At 42.2% G+C, this 10,278-nt stretch overlaps 1 protein-coding gene across 1 annotated transcript in view; it reads right to left on the reverse strand.

Moving 5' to 3' along the window:
• The window catches only part of LOC121284183 (ras-related protein Rab-38-like), a 66,813-nt gene extending 61,227 nt beyond the window's left edge, over positions 1-5,586 (reverse strand). The window contains exon 1 of the mRNA XM_041199429.1: positions 5,339-5,586. Coding sequence (XP_041055363.1) covers positions 5,339-5,540 — 202 coding nt within the window. The 5' untranslated portion in view covers positions 5,541-5,586. The remainder of the gene's footprint in view (positions 1-5,338) is intronic.
• Positions 5,587-10,278: the final 4,692 nt, after the last annotated feature.

The following is a 10,278-nucleotide window of genomic DNA, read 5'->3' on the forward strand; positions in this document are numbered from 1 at the left end:
ATTTGTTGTTATGCCAAGCATGTTGGGCAGCAAGTTGACAGTGTATGCCAAAAGCTAAAAACATGAGGTTCATCTGAAACTGAGAGCTCATCTGAATTTGAGAGCATTGCAGGCCCCTGTCGTGACCCCTGAGGAAACTTGCTGGTTTTCATGGGGCCAATCTGAGCCTGTTGCGAATAAATAAATGATCTAGATCTTGGTGTGCAGGGGACAATTTCAAAGTTTGCAGACAACACAAAACTTAGGAGAGTTATAAACTATGAGGAGGGCAGTGTAGAACTTCAAAAGGACATTTACACATTGGTGGAGTGGGCAGATAGGTGGCAGGTGAAGTTCAATGTGGAGAAGTGTGAGGTGATAAACTTTGGTACTAAGAACATGGAGAGACAGTATAAAATAAAGGGTGGTTCTAAGGGGTGTGCAGGAGCAGATAGACATGAATGTATATGTAGATAAGTCATTAAAGGTGGCAGGACAGGTACAGAGAATGGTTTCTAAAGTGTACAGTATTCTAGGCTTCATTAATAGGGGCATAAAGTAGAAGCACAGGGAGGTTTTGGTGAACTTATATAAGACACTAGTTAGACTTCAGCTGGAGGATTGTGTACAGTTCTGGGCACCACACTATAGGAAGGATGTGAACACATGGAGAAAGTGCAAAAGAGGTTTACAAGAATGGTACCAGGGATGAAACACTTCAGTTATGAGGAAAGAGTGGAGTAGTTGGGATTGTTTTCCTTGGAGAGGAGAAGGCTAAGAGGAAACTTGATAGAAGTTTTCAAAATCATGAGGAGTCTGGGCAGAGTGATAGGAGGAAACTGTTCCTGCTCATGAACAGATGGAGAGCCAGAGGGTACAGTTTTAAAGTGTTTTGCAAAAGAAGTAAATGTGAGGGAAGAAAAAACTTTTTCACACAGCGAGTAGTTAGGGTTTGGAATGCACTGCCTGGAAGTGTGGTGGAGGCAGGTTCAATTGAGGCATTCAAGAGGGCATTAGATGAATATTTAAATAGAAACAACATTCAGGGTTATGGGAAAGAGGCAGGAGATTGGCACTAAGTTAAAATGCTCAGAGGGCCGATGCAGACACAATGGACTAAATGGCCTCCTTCTGCAACGTAACAATTCTGTGATTCTGTGTGGCAATGGCCCTCAGCAGGTCTTAGGTAAATGGGAGGTGAACGGGGGAGGGGGAGGGGAATGGGGGAGAGGGGAGGAAGGGGAAGGGGGTGGTGGGTGTCATGAGGAGGGAGAGGGAGGGGCGGGGGGAGGCGACAGGTCTAAGTATAGAATGGCCACAGCAAAAGTTTTGCAGTGGGCGCAAGGAGATCAAGGAAAACTCCTGCTTTTCTGGGCTCTGAGTTAAGTTAAGAAGAAATAATTTACCTTCATCTATGTGGCCTCCAGCAGTACCTTTAACGGCTATTGACTAAACTGCAGATGGAACTGTAACTACTGGGCAGGACCAGGACTGATGTCCTAGGGGGAACATTTGCTAGAGTGGTTGGGGAGGGTTTAAACTAAAATGGCAGGGGGATGGGAACCTATGCAAAGAGTCAGAGGAAGGGGAATCAAAGACAAGAACAAAAGACAAAAAGCTGAATAAGAAAAGTGATAGTCAGAGAAATCAAGGGCAAGAATAAAACAGGGCCTCAGTGAAAAATAGTGGGAATGGGACAAGTAATGTTAAAAAGACAAGCCTTAAGGCTTTGTGCCTTAATGCGAGGAGCATTCGCAATAAAGTGGATGAATTGACCGCACAAATAGATGTAAAGATATATGATATAGTCGGGATTACGGAGACATGGCTGTAGGGTGACCAGGGATGGGAACTGAACATCCAGGGGTATTCAGTATTTAGGAAGGACAGACAAAAAGGAAAAGGCGGTGGAGTTGCATTGCTGGTTAAAGAGGTAATTAACACAATAGTGAGGAAAGATATTATCTCCGACGATGTGGAATTTGTATGAGTAGAGCTGAGAAACATTAAGGGGCAAAAAGCATTAGTGGAAGTTGTATACAGACCCCCAAACTGTAGTGGTGATGTTGGGAATGGCATTAAACAGGAAATTAGAGACGCATTTAATAAATAAACATCTGTAATTATGGGTGACTTTAATGTGCATATAGATTGGGCAAATCAAATTAGTAACAATACCGTAGAGGAAGAATTCCTGGAGTGTATACAGGATGTTTTTCTGGACCAATACATTGAGGTACCAACGAGAGAATAGGCCATCCTTGACTGGGTATTGTGTAATGAGAAAGGAATAATTGGCAATCCAGTTGTGTGAGGCCCCTTGAGGATGAGCAACCATAATATGATAGAATTCTTCATCAAGATGGAGGGCAACATAGTTGATTCTGAGACTTGGATCCTGAATCCTAATAAAGGAAATTACGATGGTATGAGGCGCGAGTTGGTTATAATGGATTGGGAAATGTTACTTAAAGGGATGACGGTGGATAGGCAATGGCATACTGATGGGATTGAAGGCCAATAAGTCCCCGGGTATATCCCAGAGCACTTAAGGAAGTGGCTGTAGAAATAGTGGATGCATTGGTGGTCATCTTATGAGGCTCTATGGACTCTGGAACAGTTTCTAGATTGGAGGGTAGCTAATGTAACCCCACTATTTAAAAAGGGAGGTAGAGAGAAAACAGGGAATTATAGACCAGTCAGCCTGATGTCGGTAGTGGGGAAAATTCTAGAGTCCATTATAAAAGATTTAATAGCTGAGCACGCGGAAAACAGTGGCAGAATCGGACAGAACCAGCATGGATTTATGAAAGGGAAATTATGCTTGACAAGTCTACTGGAATTTTTTGAGGATGTAACTAGTAGAGTTGATGAGGGGGAGCCAATGGATGTAGTTTATTTGGACTTTCAGAAGGCTTTTGACAAAGTCCCACATAAGAGACTGGCGTGTAAAATTAAAGCGTATGTGATTAGGGGTAGTGTATTGAGATGGATAGAAAACTGGTTAGCAGACAGGAAACAAAGAGTAGGAATAAACGGGTCTTTTTCCGAATGGCAGGCAGTGACTAGTGGGGTACTGCAGGGATCGGTGCTGGGACCCCAGTTATACACAATATATATTACTGATTTAGATGAGGGGATTAAATGTAATATCTCCAGATTTGCAGATGACACAAAGCTGGGTGGGAAGGTGAGCTGTGAGGAGGATGCAGAGAAGCTTCAGTGTGATTTGGACAAGCTGAGCAAGTGGGCAAATGCACGGCAGATGCAGTATAATGTGGATAAATGTGAAGTTATCCATTTTGGTAGCAAAAACAGGAAGGCAGAATATTATCTGAATGGCTATAAATTGAGAGAGAGGAATGTGCAACGAGATCTGGGTGTTCTTGTATACCAGTCGCTGAGGGTAAGCATGCAGGTGCAGCAGGCAGTAAAGAAGGCAAATGGGATGTTGGCCTTTATAGTGAGAGGATTCGAGTACAGGAACAGGGATGTCTTGCTGCAATTGTACAGGGCCTTGGTGAGACCACACCTGGAATATTGTGTGCAGTTTTGGTCTCCTTATCTGAGGAAGGATGTACTTGCTATAGAAGGAGTGCAGCGAAGGTTTACCCAACTGATTCCTGGGATGGCGGGACTGACGTATGAGGAGAGATTGAGTTAATTAGGATTATATTCAGAAGAACAAGGGAGGATCTTATAGAAACCTGTAAAATTGTAAAAGGATTAGACAGGGTAGATGCAGGAAGGATGTTCCCAATGGTGGGGGAGTCCAGGACCAGGGGTCACAGTCTGAGGATAGGGGGTAGACCATTTAGGACTGAGATGAGGAGAAATTTCTTCACCCAGAGAGTAGTGGGCCTGTGGAATTCGTTACCACAGAAAGTAGTTGAGACCAAAACATTGTATGCTTTCAAGAAGAAGTTAGATACAGCTCTTGGAGCGAAAGGGATCAAAGGGTATGGGGAGAATGCGGGAGCAGGCTATTGAGTTGGATGATCAGCTATGATCATAATGAATGGTGGAGCAGGCTCGAAGGGCTGAATGGCCTACTCCTGCTCCTATTTTCTATGTTTCTACTGAGCAGAGCATGTCTGGTCCCTGCTTCACCTAGTTTCTGTGCAATTTCATACAGGAAGTTTGAATTGGTTTTAGCCCCCTCATTAGTGTCTGCAAGGGGCTTAATGCTATGTTACAGCAGCACAGAAATACTTATAAACCACATGAACAAAAATGCTGTTGGATGAATTTCAGGCACTCTAGGGGTCTGGGACATAGGCTTCAAATCTTTTCCCCAAGTATCGTACCTGAGAAGCAGACAAAAACTAATATATTCCCATCGTGGTTAAATGGTTAAAGATCTCTTGCTTCCTGGGAAGGAAAGCATTCACTCAATTCACTGCCCTGAAAATACTTGGGTAACACCGTGAGATGAAATTCACACAACTTTAAACCATTTCATCAAATTCTGGAAATGTAGAAAGGATTGCATTTTCCTGAATGTTTACAGCTAAGTCACATTTCTTCAAGCTAATTTATCTGTAATTAGAGCCGTACGTAATTCAAACAAAGTAACTCGAAAGTCGGACTCCAGATTTGGATCATATGATACAGCGACACATGACTTATGCAGATCATTGCTTGCCGGCAGGCTAACTGCTGCCTTCTGCAGTTTGAGACAACCAACAGACTATTAACATGGTAGAATCGATTGCGTCCGCTTTACATAATAGAACATGTAACCAAAAAAGGCCTCGAAAACATAATTTCACCATGTTGGTGGAACTCAAGTCTCTTTCATACACTACAAAAAAGTATAGGTCTTCAAATCTAAATGATCATTTTACACACACCTCTAAATTCAGATGTGCACAATACCTGCCAATAATTTTAGTGAGCGTTCAGATGATCTCATAGTGCTTTTAAATCATTTTAAATCCACCATAAAATTCTTGCTCCTGTCCATCCATTATTATCCACAATATATACTGGAGGGGCAAGCTTATCTAGTTGATGTTTTCCCCTGGAAGAATGATTGTCACTATGGATATCTCTCCAACACTTGATATATTCACTTTTAACCAAATAATGACTGCAATGTAATTACTGTTAGTTTATAAAGTCACAATATACAGATGAAGTTACTGTCAATGCATAAATGTTGGTTAAGCGACAACACAGTGTAGAATGGGCTGATGCTACTTTATCTGCACGTCTTAAAATTTAAAATAATGTTTGTCCAGCTGCAAAAGTATTCTACAGGCATACACAGAGCAATACGCTGCTTCTTAGCAAACTGTTGCTCTCTATAGTTTCTTTACTTGAAACAGCGGGTTGAGAAAAACTAACAAAATCTTACCGGCTATATCCCATAACTGCAGTCGAACCACAGTCTCCGAGTCCCAATTGAGAACTTTAAGAGCGAAATCCACGCCAATCGTAGCTCGGTAATGTTGGGAAAAGTTTTGGTGCACGTAACGTTTGATAATACTGGTCTTTCCTACCCCGAGATCGCCGATGACTAAGATTTTATAGAGATGCTCGGTCTGGCTTTTCTGCATTTTCGAAGTTGCTGGCTCATAACCTGTCCAGCACCGTCCTTTAGTGTGACCACACCAGTCACGCCCCTCTCCCAGAGTGACAGCAGAATGGGGAATGCTTCTGCCAAAATGTGTGAATGCGCGCAATCCCACGGCCAACTCGCTTACCATGGACAGCCCCCGGCCGAATCACCGCCCAGTTATGTAACTGTGCTGAGAATGTGATAAGAGTACAGATCCCTGGGGCACGAGCTGATTTTATTGCAGTCAGGCCTTTCCTTCGTACATTGCGACACTCCAAGTTTGATTTTATTCCCCCAGCTAGTCAAAAAATCTAATGGTTCGGGCTCGAAGCATGTGACTTAATACATCTTGCTGCAAATGGGCACAAGCAAGCAACAGAATCAATGCTAGAAATTGGCTAGCATGATAATGTGCTTAAGATATAAGGGTAGAGGAGCATAAAAGGATGAGGCTGAGAAAGATTCTGCAGTTCATCTAGCAGGTCTCAAAAATCCTTGTGCATCTACTGCTCACTCATTCAAACATCTGTCCAAATTTCCCTTAAATACTTCTCTGTCCTCACTGCCTCTCCACGCAGTCTGTTCTACAAGGCCACCATCCTCTGCATAGATAAAACAATTTACAGCACAGAAACGACATTCGACCAAATTGATGCATATCTGTGCATACTCCACATGAATCTCCTCCCATCTTGCTTCATCTAATCCTAACAACATATCCTTTTATTCCTTACTCCCTCTGGTGTTTATTGTGTTTGCATTGTGTGTATTGTGCTTTCTGATAGTAAGTTGTACATTCTAACTACTCGCTAGGTAACAAGGTTTCTACTGAATTCCTGATTTAATTTATTCTTACATACGAACTTACAAACATATGAGTTAGGAGCAGGAGTAGGTCACTTGGCCCCTCAAGCCTGCTCCGCTATTCATTAGGATCATGGCTGATCTGATTGCAGCCTCAACCCCACATTCCTGCCCATCCCTGATAACTTTCACCCCCTTGCTTATCAAGAATCTATCTACATCTGCCTTAAAAATATTCAAAGACTCTGCTTCCACCACCTTGAGGAATAGAGTTTCAAAGACTCTCAACTCCCAGAGAAAAAAATTCTCATCTCTGTCCTTAGTGGGTGACCCTTTATTTTTAAACAGTGGCCCTTGGTACTAGATTCAAGCACAAAAGGGAACATCCTCTCCACATCAACCCGGTCAAGACCCCCCAGGATCTTATATGTCTCAATTTATTTATGATTCCTAGTTTTGCACTCGCCCACATGTTGAAAGTTTTCACTGTTAACATGACCTTCCCCTTTCAGATTTCAGGTGGCGTCTTCTGGTGGGACAATGTTCAAAATTATTGGTCTTGAATTTCCTTGAGACCCAGGATGGACTGTTAGGTCAATTAGCGTGGCTGGGGATTAATGGAAACAAAGTGCAGCAGGACCTGGTAACACTGCACTGAAGAAATGGACAATAGGATGCCGTATGAAAATGACTGGTGATTGTGTATGCAGATGGTATGGTGGAGTATATTTCTTCAGTGCAGAGACAAGTTTACCAGTTTGAAGTTGGAAATGAATGACAATCCCAGGATGGATTTATGGCCTGGGACACAAGAGATTTTCTGGTCCAGATAAATTGGCCTTCAAGGGAATGATTTGACCTTTTCTCAAGTTGTTCAGTCAGACCAGTGGCTAGCTGTTCCCTCAACCCCTTAGCTAGCAGGCATCCAAGATGTGGTGTTACCAGCCTGCATGTCAAGTGGCATTATGCAACAAGCCAAGCCCCAGATACCCAATGGTCAGACACTTCAGTCACCAATGGGACACCATAGTTAGAGTAGCAGTGTGGGATATTAGTTTATGGGCCTATAATTGGAGTTTAGTTCATTCCCTTAAGACTTCGAACACCAGAATTTAAGAAAAGTTAATTATCAGGGTGCCAGATATCTTCATGATCTGCTTTCAGATAACATAGTGTCTGACATTGAATCTTGTATTCTACAGTTAGAGCTACAGGCTGAGATTACTTATTGTCATTATTAAGAATGCTTCATGTTTTACCATTTGACTATGATAATTTTAATCCAAGGAATTAGATGGCTTTGTTTTATGTATAACTTGAGTTTAAAGCATCAAGGGCAATCTACTCTTCACTACTGACAATTTGTGTTTTCTATAAATACTGCTTTTTTTCCCCAATTCCTTCAGATAAGTTTGCTATGGGCACATGAGGAACTCTCATTCCATTGGTGAAGAGTTGCAATTATTGTATTAGAAGTTGCTAGTTGTGTTGATCATGCACACATTTGGACTAAATGTTGCAAACCTACCGACAAAAATATGATAAAAATAGGGGTGCACCTCTGAGGTCTTTGCACTTGTCTAGGTTTAGCATTTGTCACAGGACACTTGCCAGGGGTGGGAGTCATTTGTCAGGAGAGTTAAGAGTCGTGCACTTACTAGGATGTTAGCATTTGCATAGGACATTGCCAGTCAACAGATATTTGTCACAGGGCTGAGGGGTTGCCATAGGAACCCAGTATTAGCCATCAATGGATTGAGTATAGATAGGATAGCCAGGGCTAAAGAATTTAGTGACAGCGTGGGAGTGCAGAGGAGGGGCTAGGTGGCCAGAGAGCCAGTGGCAGGGTGGGTCCAGAGAGCCACACAGGCAGGCACAGAACGCTCAGGAGTTGGTTGGGACTGGAAGCTGTAGGAGAACCACTGCAGTTGAATTTTTATGCCCCTATGATTTTTCCCGAGTTTCTCAGACTCCAGGAGAACTGGAGTGTTAGCAACCCTACTGAGAACCCGCAAACCAAAGGCTCCTGAGCTCAGCTGACTGGAGGTACACTTCCAGAGTGAACCACTAAATTCTTATGATGAAATCTTACCATAAATCTGTGAAGTTGGCTCAGTAATGGTTCTGTCTGTTCCCAGGGTTGCTTTATGATGGAGCAGTGCCTGATGCTTGTGTAATTAGAATTTTGTAGCCAAGAATCTCAGAAGATTCAATGATAGAAATTATGGATGCATTTATGCACAAAATGTGAGGTCAGACAAAATTAATCAGTTACATTTTTTAAATTGATGAGATTCAGTGGAAATGTTTCTGAATAAGTTAGTACATAAACAATTATACTTTAATTACTTTACTGGTGCTTTAATTCTTTTGGGAGATACAGATTTAAAATACAAATTACTACTTAAACATTATGCCTATCATAAAAATGCATACTTCAGTGAGCTGGCATTCCATACAAATGTGGCGGTGCATGAAAATGGTTGTGCAACAGCTACTTTGTCTAATATAATCACAGTAAAATATTCAGACAAGTGACTGTATCACAATTCGACAATGTTTGGAAGAAAAAGAAACTATAGACATTGTTTCAGTCTCAGTAGAACACTATGATGCCTGTTCTTTCCATATTCCTTATCAATTTTCCCCAAGAGACATGTTGAGCTGATGCCTATTGTTATTTGTTTTTCACCAAGGGATTATTACTGAGAATTTCACCCATCATCACTGTCACTGACAGGTTGCACTTATTTCAGGTGCCTAATAAACATCCATGGTCCCTCTTATCCCAGTTCAACTAAAATGGCAACACCAACAGCAAGTTTTCAAGCAGGCTAACTTGAGATCTAACACAAGGTCACACAATAGTTTGCGCTATAGTATTTGGGATCTGATGTAGTGCAACCTTTTACAATGGGGCCAATTTTAATTATCTCCTTGACAGATCTTGTCATAGTATCAAGAGGGAAAAGAAACAAAGTTGTGACTCCTATCAATATTCCAGTCAGGCCCAGAGCAGGTGGGAGGTTCATTAAAGTATCAAAAGGTGGGCGTAGAGGGTTCCATACCCTTTTTTGTTTCCTGAAACACAAGTGCCAAGTCACTATTATACCAGTGGAACTCAGCAGAGGGCAAGGTCTCAGGCTGACTTGCAGGTCAGAGAGTTTCTAAAAGTCCTATCCACTTTCAAGGAAAGTCCATTACACCTTTTAAACCCTTCTTGTATTTAGAGTTGCCAACTGTGATTAAATGCATTCCTGGAGGTTTGATCACATGACTTTCCCCATGCTCCAGCAATTTGTTGGCCAACATGTCAATCCTCAGAGACTCCAGGCCAATCCTGGAGAGTTGGCAACCTACTTGTATTTTGTTTGGTTTCCAGCTGGGACTTAGGCTTTCATGATTATTAGTGACCATTATTAATTCTAAGCTCCCTTAATTTGCACCAGGTTTGCCAAACAAGACTCCTGAGAAAAGGGAACCAGCAAAAAGAATGGTAGGCAGGTCACGTGGTGCTCTGGGCTTTCTTGCCTACATCTGCACTTGAACATCTGCAGCAGTGAAAGGAAGCAGCTCTCAATTTGGCATCTATTGCTGGCAGAGACCCATCTTCCTGATGACAGCTGCACCAGATCTCCCGGTCATATCATGTGAGAATCTAAATGTCTGTCTAAATCTTATGCTAGAAGGTCCTTCAGACATATCCCACTCACAGTCAGTATGGTTTATATGAAATTTCCCGAAAGAAAGCCACTAGCTATTTCTACAGTCCTAGCCAACCTTCCTGAGAACAACTCTGGCAACCTATCTTAAGAATCTGTGTCAGATGAGGGGGAGAAAGTAGAGATCTGCTATATGTTGTGAGACATTAGAGGTTACCATTTTGTTTCCACATGGGTAAGTCAGAGATGAAGACAGCCACTGAGGAAGGA

The sequence above is a fragment of the Carcharodon carcharias genome, chromosome 11 (genome assembly GCF_017639515.1).
Source record: "Carcharodon carcharias isolate sCarCar2 chromosome 11, sCarCar2.pri, whole genome shotgun sequence".
Lineage (NCBI taxonomy): Eukaryota > Metazoa > Chordata > Chondrichthyes > Lamniformes > Lamnidae > Carcharodon > Carcharodon carcharias.